Genomic DNA, 15,149 nt, shown 5'->3' on the forward strand with positions numbered 1-15,149 from the left:
CAACCTCCGCCTTCATGCATGGAGATTGAGCGGCAACAGTTGACGGCATTTGCCCTTCCACTCGAAGTCTGCAATGTTATCTTGGCAGCCAGGCGTCCATCGACTAAAACTGTAAACGCCTGTCTTTGGAATAAATTTGTGGCATGGTGTATCAACAAATCTGTTGACCCCCTTTCTGCCCCTCTGTCAGAGGTTCTTCTGTTCATTCTTTCTATAGCCCAGCAGGGCTCTGCTTTGGGCACCCTTAAAGAGTATTTGTCTGCCATTTCCGCCTTTCTTAGGCTTCCTGATTAGCCCTCACTCTTTAAATCTCCTATTGTGAATAGGTTCTTAAAAGGGCTCACCCACTTATTTCCTCCCACTCCGTTTATCATGCCTCAGTGGGATCTTAATCTTGTACTTACTTACTTGATGTGTAACCCCTTTGGGCCAATGCATAATTGTCCCTAGCGGCGTCTCACATTCAAAATTGTCTTTCTGGTCGCTATCACCTCTGCTCGCAGGGTGAGTGAGCTTCAGGCCCTTTCTTCAAAGCCTCCATACTTGTCTGTGCACCCTGACAAAGTGGTGTTACGCACTAGAGCTTCCTTCCTTCCTAAGGTGGTTATCCCATTTCATGTAGGCCAGTCCATCACTTTGCCTACCTTCTACTTACCCCCACATTCTTCCCATGAGGATGAGAGACTCCACCGTCTGGACCCAAAAAGAGTATTTGCATTCTACCTCAATCGTACTAAAGATTTCCGGGTGGACGATCAACTCTTTGTTGGCTATGTGGGTGCGAAGAAAGGGAAGACAGTGCAAAAGCGTACCATCTCTCGATGGGTGCTTCTTTGCATCAAACTGTGCTACTCTTTGGCTAAAAAGCAACCTCCTGAAGGCTTGCGTGCTCATTCGACCAGACCAACTGCTGCTTCCACTGGCTCTCTTTTCCCAAAATAATATCTTTCCATAATTGTTCTTATCCTTGGTAAATAGTGTTTTGTCCAGTTTCAACATACAAATGTCAAACTCATTTAAATTTCTAATTTCTTCACTGTTCAAATCTAGTAGATTTTCCAAAACTTCCTGCCCTTCCCCCACCAAGACAATGCATAAGTAACGCATGCTTCCTCTCAGCACTAAGAGTCGGAGCACACACTTTTGCATAATGAATAAACATTTTCTTCCATTTAGACCATGGATAGACTCGGTCACCTTGACTAGTTAAGAAAAAAGGGGGTGGTGTAACGTTCTGTATCCCGAATAACTTCCACTAAGTACAATATAATATCTCCTACAATAAGCCAAAGAAAATGAAAACAACAAAGGAAAGAAAAAAAATACTTTCCTCTGTTGCATAAAGTGATACCATATTCCAGGTTAAATACATATGGTATAAAATACACTGAAATTTGCTTTTACATAACCAAATAAAGTTACCCTGAAAAATGTGTGTTTTCTTTTTTTGTAGAGTTCAAGGTGTGCCTATCACCGTGGACTCACAGACAGGCAAAGATGAACAGAAATAAGGTGTGCCTGTCACCGTTTAAAGCGTGCCAGTCGCTGTGTACTCCATAAACTGTCACCGTACCGAGTAAACAAATAAACAAGCCATCCAGAACAGTTAAGTTAAAAAATAAAATAATAATAATTGTTATCCTTATCATTGAGAGCTGCACCTTCCCGTTCCGTTCTCAGTTGTCAGAGACAAACTTTTCCCGTTACCTTAGCTTACTAAGAATGTGCCTGTTCCTTTAAGACCGAAAGGGCCCTTTAAGACACTGCCCCTTTAAGAACTGTAGTTTCCAGACATCTTGCAACACACTTTCAGCTCCAATGTCACTTCTCCTTTAAAAGCATCCCCTCTCAGTCCTCATCCTATCAATTTATTTGCCCTCCGACGGTGAATCACGATGAAGAATCTCCAGCGCCGATCTATCACGACTGCCAACACTCGTCAGCCACTTTCAAAATATACGCTCTTCCAAACTCTGCAGGAGCTGACAATAAATCACATAGCCTTCTCACCGCCGATGAAACACCAATTACTTAAGTGTTTCTTCCAGCCGAGTAATCTCATGTTCTCTCGTACTGATTGCATCTGTCAGTGTCCGTCACGAGTGCCGCCCTTCGCTCCTAAATAAAAACAGCAAGCGATGTTGAGGCGTTTCTTTTTATCAATCATCGCCAGTGTTATATTACAAGATGCAGTAAAAATGTGAAGCAGACGTTTATTTCGAAAGATTATTCTCATCAAACACGTCTCCAGCTTTTAAAAACCACTGTCTAATCCCATGCGCGGATCACCGTGCATTCAATTCTGTTACCATGACAAGTGTTCCCGTTCTCGGGAACACCTGTCATGTACACCACAGGGGGGTCTTTCTGTTTAGGCTCAATTATGTCCACCCCTTGTTTAGAAGAGGCTGAGGCTATATGGATAATGTATGTTATGTGTAAGTAGAAGCCCAAGTGCAACAAGAGGCAGTGTGAAATTATCAAAAACTAGGTCCCGAATCGGAAATCAAGAAAAAAGAAGGTCAAAGAGGGATTTGTAGAAGGAAGGCAGATGAAAAAGCTTCAAAAAAATGTTGCTGGTCAGGGTGGCGGGCTTATCGAGCCCTCTACCGAGCCGATTACAAATGTTAGCTTAAGAATAGATCTTGATCATGGCAAACTACCATTGAATGGTGAGAGTGCCCCTCACAGCACTGAGTGCTCAGCATAGACTGTCCCGTGAAGTAGGTCGGACCCAGTAGCAGAGGCTTACCAGCAAGAACCAGCTGGGGGTGGAAATAAGTTGATTTTTCTTCCGCTATATCGGACTAGGGGTTCACAAGACATATTAAATCGTGGGAATATACTTAAACTCCTGCAAGCCATACCCCTGCTGGAAAATATTCAATCCGCAGACATAGAATCCATAGAATATTTAACTGCGTAACGGACGCTAAACAGCCCCCACCAAGAATCCACCTTGGTGACCTGGTCTTCGGCATCTGTTGCCAACAGGGTTCTTAAGGAGAAAAATTTCTTTTATAAATGGGAATTGAGCTAAAAAACCCCAGCTGATCGGCTATCCGGAATCCTTGGTTTCGGTTAGCCGCAAGGTAGATCGCACAGGAATGAGTAAACACATAAAACCCTATTCAATTTTGAGGACAGCAACTGGAAACCTTACAGCGGCTATTTATCACCCAATAAATTACACACTAGATTACGGACATGATCCAGTGCAATTAAATGTAGGATGGCTTTCAGCGGCTCTCCACCATAGTGTGAACCCCTGACAAAATTCCTCTCTATTTAGATTTCCCAAAGTTAACTGTCATCATAACTTTAAAAAATCTCTTCCTGGAACATAAACGGGCTAAGTGCCAATAACCAGCGAAAAAATCTATCCCTGTTAAGACTTTCAAATTGTGCTTCTTCAGGAGACCTGGAAAATAAATCCTTTCTCAATTGATGGCGATTTGGGTTTTTTCTCCCTAGACTATAAGGGGAAGAAATTTGGGCAGCAGGAGAGGGGTCTGTCGACCTTAGTTGGGCTGAAGGTAACCTGTATTCAATTAAAATAAGATTATGCTGATATTTTGGTAATAAAACTGCTAGATTGGCATAAGACCTTAGGTAGATCTTTGTGGGTAATAAATGTTTATATACACCCAGATGCCCACTCCAAGAAGCTATTGTCCCCTAAACTTGTGGAATTAGTATTAACGGGGATGCAAGAATCTGATGCCCCGGAGCTACTAATAGCAGGAGATTTTAACATTAAGTTTTTGCAATCATATGATAGAGAGGAACACATAGTAAATCAGGATTTTATATGGTCTGTTCCACAACAGCCTTTGAGGAATCAAGTTAGGGGTGGGGGAGAGGCTAAAGTGGTTGCTTTCATTAAAGATTTGGAGGCGTCCGGCCTTAATCTTGAACGTAAGATACCAACAGGACACCCCTCCTGCTCCTACCTGCTATGCTTTGGGATTTCAGTCAGTAATTGATTATGCAATGGTTACTGTGCCAATTTTGGCATTAATCGCATCCTATTGTATTGTAAGGACAGATTTAAGTGACCACGGCTTGCAAAGTGTTGAGAAAAATTATAGTGTTCCTACGCGTAAACCAGCTATTACCTCTCCTAGGAACCTTATCACAACCAATTACAAGAGGCTTTGGTGGCGTGGGGATTCAGTCGAAACTATTGGGAAAACTTCAGGGGAGCTCTTTAATCAAATTAGGTGCGATTCAACTGATGAACCAATAACACTATGGTCATTATTCCTGGAGAGATTTGTAGCTAGATTTCTCACTGAAACCCTTCTCCTCCCCCCAACCCCCGTAAACCTCATCTGCACTATGAGTTAGAGAAGGAAAAAATAGAGATAAAATAAAAATAACACCGGTCACTACACTGTTGCGGAAAAAGAGGAACTGGTTATCAAGATTAGCCAAAAAGCACTTATAAAAAAAGACATAAGTCATAAATAGTCAATATCGTAAACAGATATGGGAAGAAAAAACAAAGAAAAGGCAAGACTTTTGGGTAAAGACCTATTTCCTAAATACGAGTAACAGACAAAAGGGTACACTGTTCCACAGGAAACAACGGGAACCCGTAGGTTTAGGAGAAAAGCTGGGGGTCACCTAACTAGTTCTCTCCTGCTAGATAAGTGTCTGCCCATAGGTACCACCTTAGACATTCTCCCTCTGCAGTCTCTACAAAAGATCTCCAGCAAAGAGTCCCCTCTTGGGGAGCCTGTCAGACATTGCAGCGCCGGTCTGACGAGCATCCCCCGATGATGAAGCATGGCATCCAAATGGGTGTGTGAGGGCTCTTGCTCCTAAACCTGCGGGTTCCCATTGTTTCCTGTGCAACAGTGTACCCTTTTGTCTGTTACTCGTTTTTTGAGAGATAGTACACTGGGCCATTAATTCTCCCTGTCCCTCCTGGATGATATCTATTTCCTAAATAACCTAAACAGGGCACCTACAATTCTAACAAGTTCAGATATCGCTGAGCTATCTTGGTACGATTTTCTTACTCAGTATTTTAATCACAATTTTAATCATGATAAACAACTAAAGAAGAGGCGCCTTTGCACAGGGAGTCGTATCAGTGACCCATGGGCTGCAATCGGATGATAATGATCAAATGTTCTCCGTTCTGCAGACAACAAAATGTATTAAAAGAAGCAGGCATGACTGGGCCCCAGGCCCGAATGGGATCCCAAATGCTTTATATAAAACCAACCCAGGATTCTGGTCAGAGAGATTGGTCATGATCTAGAATAGTGCATTGGAGCGTGAAACTATTCCATGCTCCTGGAAATGTACCATTATCCACCCGATTTTTAAGGAGGTGATCATTCCTACCCTGAGAATTATTGTTTAATTATCTTAACTGACACTGAGGCTAAATACTATACGGGCACCCTCTTGGAAGATCTACAGACATGGGCTGCTCCAAAAAATATTATTCCGATCAATCAGTCAGGATTTATAGAGGGGCCTGGAACAGCAGTAAACGTCCTATCCCTCACTACTATTATAGATAAATGTAAACAAAGAAAACAACCTCTTTATGTTTGTTTTGTGGATTAAATCTGCCCTATATATTAAATGGGGTAAATGCGCACCCCCCAAAGATTGGGGATCTCTTCATCTCATTACGCTGACGATGTCCTTTTAAGTTACACGAAAAGTGGATGACAGTGTTTGGTAACAAATTGGCAGATTTTGCAGCACAAAATGGTTTAGTTATGAATGAGAAGAAAACAAAGATCATGGAAATACGCAACAAAAGACAGAAAAAATATAAGTGGTACCTTCAAGGCTCAAAATTTGAACAAGTCAAATTACATAGATACTTGAGGGTACTATTAGATGAGAGGGGGTCATTTTCCCCCTAGTTAAGATTTAGTATGAAAAGGAAATACCTTGTTGCTTACTTTTTGTTCCTTATTAAGAGTGTTAGATGGCCCCAGTTACAGACCTCTGTCACAAGTGATAGCCGCCAAGTTAATTCCAAGCGCTACCTGTGGTAGCGAAGCCCTGAGGGATAGGAATGCAATCTCCCTGAATAGGATTATTAGGAAAATTCTTAAATCTCCTTTCCACCTTCCCAAGAAAGCATCTCAGGCATAAATTAGGCAGGAGTTTGGGTATGTGAACCAAATGATTGCAAGACAGGGGGCCTATATTAAACTCTGGAAAAGCGAGCAATTTGCAAACGAAAATGGGTTAAGCAAAGCTATTTGGAAAGAGCTAAATATGGAACCGAGGTCCTCCTCAAGGTTATATTTTGACCAGTCCTTGGATGATCTGGGTGCCCGTTAATTATGGGATCAGAGTTTGCCAGTGGCCGCTTTAAAAAAAAAAAAAAACAATATATATATAAATCGTACGGTAATGAAAAAGTCCCTGGTTGTGGATAAGAGTCTCCTTGCTGGTAGATATAATTTGTGGTTTATAATCAAGGAATATAAAATGTTAAAATGACAGTTGTATCTGTACCGGTGTTGGTAAAAAAAATAAAAAAAATTAAAAAGATTTACTTATTAAATATAGATTTGGTCAGCTTCCAGGAGGTCAAGATTTTGCACAAAGGGCCAGCTCAAGATTAACGTCATCTTGCTCTCTATGTGGGGGAGGAGTAGGGGGTCTGTTTTCCATATGCCAAAACTTAGGGCAAGAACGAAGAAGGTACCTCAAGGTCTTGTTCAATCAGAGACTGTTAGGTTAGTAAAGTTTGTAAGTCGGGCCTCGAAAAAACTGGAAGCTCGGAGTACACTAAAATCAGTAGTGGGTGTGGAACGAATTTGAGTTCTGGTCATTAGTTTTTTAACTGACAAGATGCTAGCCGAAATACAGAGATTGCTAGTCAATAAGGTCTTAGCCAGTGAGAGATTGGTATGGTAGGACTTTTATTTCATTAATCAAATTAACAGTGGACAGTTTAAGGAGAATTCGAATTGACTAATTTTGATATGTATCAATAAAAATGCAATGGAATTTTATTTAGGTTCTTAATTGTATAAATGATAATATTTTGTATTAAAAAAAACATTTTGTTATTGGGTAAGGTTTGGATATGAAATTGTACTGTAATTAATGAATATTATGGCCTGTGTAAAGGTTTCAATTAAGTATGTGTTTTGCACAAGCACCTTAGGCCCTTGCTTCAAAAGGTTTTAGTTGGGTAGTTAAGTTTTTAGTTTTTTTTAATGACATAATTTATATTCTCTTTAATAATGTATTGATTTATTATTGATTCACATTTTTGTCTTTCAAAGTATAGGTGCTTACCAAGAACGTTATTTTAGACAATTGCTTATTGCTGTTTTTTTTATATCATAGTTTTCATTAAGTAAATAAAGTTTCAATTGTCATCACTGCTAACACCTTGCACGTAGCATCACAGATGACATTACAAATTATATAATTTGGCCACAAAAAATAAATTATGCTTTCTCTCAACAAAGGTAGAGAATATTTATCAGGTGCACTATAAACCAAGAACTCTCGCTATGGTTGGGGAAAACACATGGCGCCACCAGAAGGCAGTGTCTCTTGACACATTGTCTCCAACCTGCACGTATCATTAGGATGAAGGAAACATACTAATCCATGTGCCAGCATGGCAGTTACACCAAACGGTGTAAGGCAGTTATAAAGAGTAAAGAATTGTTGCAAACTGTGTCTTGATGTAAATGAAAGGGGTATAGAGGATGTATTTATGTTCGATTCAGACCTGCAAATAAATGGCTCACAATGGATAACGTGAAAGCAGCCCTAGACATTTATATATTTGATATATATGTACACCAAATATAGGGCAAGAACACACTGCCTGGGCATCCCATTGCCCAGTTCACTCGGATGCATTTTGGTAAATTCAGTGTATAGTAACATTTTCATTTGACAATCTTTCGTTTACACACTGTGTATGAAGCTAGCTTTTTATGTAGTGTACCAATGTAGGGGTATACTGTGCAAAAAAGTTCAGACCCTTATTGGTGTATAGGGGTTTCTTTAATATTCCCAAGTGCTCTGTGGTAGTGTGGTCGAGCAGCTTAGGCTTATCAGAAGGGAGTGTTAACAATTGTTGTACTCCGATTCAATAAGTGAGACACACTCAATAAGAAATCGGAGACCAATTTAGAAAAATCACACAAATATATATACACACACCAAGATCATAGATGTTAGGTAAGTACTTCTAGCTTTTTACAAGAGCAACAGTAGAAATTGCAAACGGTGAGATGAGGCATGAGCCTCGAACGCTTGTAATGTTGTCATACAGGAGAAACATAGACTGCATACATATACTTGGAAGTGTTTCTTGAGGGTGCCTTCAGGGACTTAAGTACTTGGATGCCTAGGTCCAAGAAACCACCATCAGTTCGGGATTACCTGCACTTACGAGTCTGGGTGCAGAGTTGCCAATCAGTTTGATACCCTTGAGAACTACACTGTAAAGTCAACTGCGAAGTACCTGTGGGAAGAAAGGCTGCAATGGGGGACTTGGAGACAAGTCCAGCAGAACCCAAAGTGGTGACTTGGCTCTTGAGGATCTCTGGAGGACAGGGACAGTTTGTTTGGTTGAACGCAGGCTGGGGGCTTGGGTGCAGAGGTGTTTGGTCTGGCGTGGCTGTAGTTGGAGGCTCTCACTTTCCTTTGGTGACCTAGAGAGGTAGAGAAAACTGGGCAGTGATGTCACCTTTGATGAAGGCCTCATGGGTACAGACGTCTCTTGATGGCAGGTTAGTGTTATCCGGACTGGACATGAAACATGCCTTGGTTGATGCAAGTGCTCTGGTACACAGGGTATTGGTGCTGCAAGGCTCCTGGGGTGGTCAGTGCCTCAAGACTTGGTGAAGTAACAGGGGTGATCTTCTGGACTCACAACAACCTCTTCCTGACAAGATGTTCCATGGGTGGGCCCGACGGCCAGCAAAACGAAGTACCGGGTAGATGTAGTCGGTGTCTGCAGATGCAGTAATATGGCTTCTCCACCCCAAGGGAGATGTTAGCGGATTGTTGAAGTGCTGGGCTAGCCTTCAAGGGTTGGGGATGATGCACAGCTTCTTGATGAGTCTGTCATTGCAATTGTCGGTCCTAGCAGCAAGGCAGGGTTTGGAACGAAGTCCAGGGTAAGTCCTCAGCTCTTCCTCTGACTACTCTTTTTTGTCCTTTTTCGGTTCCCAGGAAAACAAATCTGAAATCCCAGTGTCAGAGGGACTCCTAAATACTGAAGTTAGGAGTGTTTAGGGGAGTATAGGGTAGTAGGCAATTGGCTAAATAGCACTGGGGTGACTACGTCCCTAGTTGATTTCTGTGAGGAGGAGGCATTTTCCTGACCCAGAGTTCCTAGTTTCACCAAAAATGAGATGGTGGAACCCTCCCTGGCTATGCTGCTCAAGTGGCCCACCTTAGGTGTTTGACTAACTTAAAAGTGCAAAATGCTTCCTGAATATCTAATTTCCCATCTGCTCCGGTGCTAGATGGGCCTTAGGGCAGAGGGTGGCGTTCCTCAGGTCTGTGGGGAAGCCAGAGTCGCATATCAGAGGTTGTACGGTCTTTGAAGCCCCTGGCCCAGATATGCTAAATCACTAGCCATCTTGCTGGAGGTGTGATCACTTTCCTCCCGAGCAGGTCCTCTGGGTGCTTGTCATAATAAATCTGATACTGGCATCAGTATGGATTTATTAAGATGAGGTGCTTGATACCAAGCACCAGTATTTTCGGTGAAGTCATCATGTAGCTGAGTAACTCGTAACGACCAGTGCCCAGTACATGTCCTTAAAATGGCTTCCTGAACACTTGCAATGTCTTGCAGTGGAAGTAGATAAAATAGGGGGCCCATCTGCTCATGCAGATGTGCCCTCACATAATATAATGGCCCCTGCCTTAGAACTCAAAGGCCTGCTGCGGGGATGACTTACATATATTACATGCAGTGGGTATGGGCATTGCACAAAGGGTATGTGCAATGTCATGTTTTCAAAATGGTTTGCAACATTTCACACATTCTGCAATGGCAGTCTGCATGTATTTGAGTGTGGGTCCCTTGGGTTGGCATACCTACTGCAGCTCTTAGAGACTGAGGTTCCAGGGATACATTTACTAGGGACTTGCAGGGGTGCTAAAGTCCTTGTCAATTGGGTTACAATTGTCATTTGCCCGTTTAGAGGACGAGGAAGAACACTGTAACTGGGGCCTGGTTAGCAGGGACCCAGTGCACTGTCAGTGTCGAAAACCAGCACCTTTTAGTCCAAATGGGGGCAAAATGTAGGGGGGAGAACCTGCAAAAAGCTTGGGTTTCCTACACTCTGGTTGATGCATCCAGTGCTGAGTATCTCTAGACAAAATAGTCGTCCACCAATAGATAGTAACACAGTCAGAGGTGCTGGAAATGCTGCTGAACAGTCTTTTGAGGCTACAGTACTAGTCCTTCAGGGTAGGTGCATCATTCAGAGCTTATTCACTCAACCAACTCAAGGGAGCCTGGTCATGCAATAAGCGGGTGGAAGCACACTGCCTGGACCTCCCAGTTCACTCAGATGCATTCTGGTAAATGCAGTAGTTACTTCCATTAAGCAATCTTTTGTTTTCACCCCTGGTTGGGTCAGCCAATGCAGAGTATCTCTAAACATAAGCACATGTTTCATGATAGTTTCCTTCATCAGTAGAGCATAATATATACAGCTAGATGTGCTGGTAATGTTTCTCAACAGCATTTCAAGAATCCCCAAATTTCACTTGTTACTATCTACTGAAGGACAACCTTGAAACGCATATCTAATGATACACAGCACTGGCTGCACCAACACTGCTGAGTACTGCAGACTTTCAACTTAAATTTTTTTTTTTTTTTTTTTGTAATATACATTGTTTTGTTGGCATTTGGAACAGTAGAACAGTGCACACCCCAAACACTAAAGTAAGTGTTATCATACACTGCATTTACCGTAGCACATCTGGGCTAATTGTGTGCTGATATGCCAGGCATTGTGATCCATCCTCCTTTTATGATGGGCTCATTGCTGAACTGTTGGACAGACGAGCTCTGGGATGCACATGAGCTCTGCAAGTGGAGTGGTACTAAACCTGAAGACTGAGCAGCATTGCCAGAACCCCCGAATTTCACATGTTACACTCTGCTGAAGAAGGACACCAGTTCAGAAACACATGCCCAGAGATACACAGCACTGTTTGTACCAAACTGGTGAATATTAAAGACTTCCAGCTAAAGTGAGTAATATCATGCATGACATTTACCACAATGCATTGGTTCTAATTGTGTGCTGGTATAGCAGATAGTGTGCTCCCTCTGCCTTTTTTATTTACCAAGTGCTTACTTAAAACAAAGTCAGTCTCATGAGTTACCCAGTGTTTGGAAAATTTAAGGTAAGTTTAATTTTCTTTTCGTGTTTTCCAGGATGAAGTCGTTACGAGGAAACTTAATTCTTGAATAATTTTGGAGAAAATACTTGCACTGTTCTCAATAAAGGAAATTGAAAACTACACGTGTCTTACCATTTTAAAAATAGTTTCTTTTCATTTTTTTTTTTTCAGTACACCGTGTGGAATTTTGTGCCCAAGAATTTGTTCGAGCAATTCAGAAGAATAGCCAATTTTTATTTTCTTATTATATTTCTTGTTCAAGTAAGTGGTGTGTTCTTATTTTCTTCATTAAACGTTTATTTTAATGATGTTGATTTCTTACTGATTGCTTGACATGTATGTCACGTTTATGGAATTAGTTTTGTTTCTGTTTTTTTTTTTTGTTTTTTTTGTTTTCCTGTTTTTTTTTTCCTCTTTTTTTTTTTTTTACTTCTGTGAAACAATTAGAATGACTCTATCTGAGTTAAAATGGGAGCAGTGGTGAAAGGTTCTCTATTTGACCCCCAGTGGTTTTCGCCAATCATTCTACTACAAATACCTTAACAGGACTGGGCATAACGTTTTTAACAGTGGGTAATATAACTAATACTGGATGAAACAGATTAATACTTTAGTAAACAAAAGGTTATTGTATTTAGCACTCAGGCACGTGAAAAGCCTTGGTACCATTTAAGTATAGTTGGGGGGTGGGCGTGTGTGTGTGTGTAAATAAATGTGATTTAGCTATGATTGTGTTGATGAGTCCACTGAAAATGCTACTATTTTGTTCGAACAACTTTGCAGCCTGTTGACAAACCTGCACTAAATATATTAGAGTGGTTGGTCTATTAACTTTTTTTACATGCCCCTACTTGTCACACCTTGGTGAGAGATCTGCAGAGGTTACTAAGGTAAAACATTTTTAGAACCATGTATACAAACTCCTCATGTTAATGTTTGTTGTAGACTGCCGCACACACAACTGGCCATGTTTCCTACAAATTTGACAGAACAATTCTCCAAAAGACTAGATGATTTTGTAATTAAGTGTAAATCTGTTATTGCTTTTATGTATAACTGTACTGGTAAAGTCCTTGGTCAGCATTATAAAGTTGAAATACGCCTTGATTGGTTATTATTCCCTCAGGTCTGTGAATGGAGATCTGGTCTGTAAAACCAATCCGATAAAAGAATGACTGACATTATCTGCCACTGATGCCATTAAGGGGGTGAAGGGGTACAGACCATATGTTCATCCCATTCTGGGAAATGTTTGGATGCAGTTTATACAGGCAATTTTTCAATAAGTGAAACACTGAAAGGACAAGGGCACCAACAGTAGGGATGAAAAGCAATTCTCTAACCTAAAACCCCCCACAACTAGTATCAGGTCAGTTATGCATGCTTTAAGTTCATTGAGATCACCAGAATATATCTTCCACAGGCAACAAAAATGATCCTCAAATAATCACATTATTACAGTCATCATAATAATTTTAGGTCAGCGAACCTAACGTATGTATGCACATAGAAAGCAAGAGTGGTTGCAGTTCTGCCATGGTGCACAGCTGATGCTTCCTCTTGTGGAAACCACCCGTGAACAATTGTTGAAGAAAGGATGTAGGAAGCACTCACAAAAGAAAAAAAAGTGCTTTAATTTAAATTAATCAAATGTCCAGTTTTCAGTGATGCATTTCTGCAGAATGTCTTTATCACATGCAAAATCAGCCATGATGTTCGATTGACCCTTATATATTGTCCTACTAATCTTTCACTCGTGTATTCTGCTTAATGTAGTCCATCATTATTGTTACATATTTTGGAAATTCTTTGAAGAAAAAAACAGTTTTTATAAATCGTTGCACAATATCCACCGTGCATCCCACCTGTATGCTAATAGTGTGTAATTAGTAAAAACCAATATGTTCCTTAGTTATGAGGTGTGATAGACCTCCTACGACCCTGCGGCACAGTGTAACCTTTATCAATTAAGCCCTCTAGTGAACACTCAAACATAAATGCTTGCACGTAATAACCCAATCTTGAACATATTACCAAAAAACAAATTTGATGAAGATTGTGGCAAAAATAAACAAAATACACAGGCGTATTTATTTATTTATTTATAAGGACAATTACTGTGGCTCCACACAATAGAGAGCAGATGCTTTGCCAACTTGGAACACCTACCTGAATAATGTTACAACTCCCAAAACCTCATTGAACCTTTAGTGTCAGTGCTGGTTTCACATGCGAACTTTAGATATGTTTCTAATACAATAAAAAAGCCAAGCTATACCAAACATTACAAACTGCTATTTTGCTAGCATATACTATTTGACCACACCTTTTGTCTTTGCAAAACACATCAATATCTTAGGAGTTTGAAGTTCTAATGTTCTTTTTAGAGTAAAGTCACTCCTTCCTTTTGACGTATTTTAGTAAGAAATAAAATTCACTTCTTAAAACTAAAAATTAGCACTGGGGTAAGAGGTTTACTCAGGTTTTGTGGTAAGTAACCAAAAATGTTATTTTCTTTCCACTTGATCTGTGCAGTACATTGTATATTTTCAAGTTCCTTACTCGTATTTTGTTGGTGTTTAAAGAAGGTGTGGAGTTCAGTAAGGATATATTGGTTGCCTTGATGAACTCGGTCTTAATAGACTTGTTTCACATGGCATGTAACAACATGGATTCAATGTATGTAGAATAAATGGTAGAATTTTATACTGTTGGAGTGCTCTCATTTTCTGTTGATGAGGACCTAATGTTATGTGATACATAACAAACAAAATTGCACTAATGAATGTTGTGGTTGATATATAAGACTACAGAGATTGACATGAGAGCTCAGGAATTTTCAGTCCTACCAATTTATTAAATAAATGTGTATGTGATAAACACGTCTGAGTTCATCTAATTCATATTTCTCTTGCTAATCCTAAGCTGTCGGTTATTGATTGCAAGTTGTAAAAATCATGCCTTTGCAGCATTCAAGAATCAACAAGGCTAAATGTCTCTCTAAGAAACTTAAGTGTGCCGATCCAAGAGGCACACTACTCCGATCAAAAAAGATATCTAGCTAGGACCTAAATGTTACTTGTTTTGATCACCTTTTCCCAGTTGCTATTTAAGGGAGAACATACTTAAAACTTTGAATGACCATGACTTAGCTTATCTCCTGAAAGTCTAAGGGGAAGCAGAGTTTTGCAACGTTAATTCTCTCTGAAAGTACAGAAACTCGGGGATGGATGAACTAAAAGTATGTTAAAATGGTATGAACAAACAACGTCTTTCTCAGACTACTCAAGATAGCAACTCCTTATCGTTTTAGCACTGTCATTGTGATCACGTTCTTTGTTTTACCCATTATAGCACATTAGTTTCATGTAATCCAATAAACATTTAATTTTTTGGTTTTTTGGCATAGTGATATGTCAAAATGTGTTCTATAAAGAAGCAAAATATTATGTTAACTTAAGATATATTTTTAGGGGGTTTACTTTTTGCATTCAGCTTAAATACCAGGTTCTCCTAGGGTGTGAGAGAATCTTGAGAGCAAACCAAAAATTCATGTAGATAAATTCAGTGTTTACCAAAACACAATCTAGAAAGCTTTGTTAAATGACAATTAGACCATTGTAAGACACATTTTCTGAAGATCAGTTAACCATTGGTAAGGAGCAGCAGGCAGAACTCTGACAAGAGGCTGAATTGTAGTAGTAGGTGTCTGGGCTGTGTGCTTCTTGATAATTCAGAATACCAGTGGTGGTATTGTA

The 15,149-nt window shown here is 40.3% G+C and overlaps 1 protein-coding gene across 3 annotated transcripts in view; it reads left to right on the forward strand.

The window, feature by feature from the left end:
• Positions 1–15,149, forward strand: part of ATP11B (ATPase phospholipid transporting 11B (putative)) — a 456,703-nt gene that overhangs the window by 89,776 nt on the left and 351,778 nt on the right. For all 3 annotated transcript variants that reach the window (XM_069213099.1, XM_069213101.1, XM_069213100.1), the window contains exon 3: positions 11,563–11,652. In XM_069213099.1, coding sequence (XP_069069200.1) covers positions 11,563–11,652 — 90 coding nt within the window. The remainder of the gene's footprint in view (positions 1–11,562; positions 11,653–15,149) is intronic.

Source organism: Pleurodeles waltl, chromosome 11, assembly GCF_031143425.1.
Source record: "Pleurodeles waltl isolate 20211129_DDA chromosome 11, aPleWal1.hap1.20221129, whole genome shotgun sequence".
In the NCBI taxonomy this organism is placed as follows: domain Eukaryota; kingdom Metazoa; phylum Chordata; class Amphibia; order Caudata; family Salamandridae; genus Pleurodeles; species Pleurodeles waltl.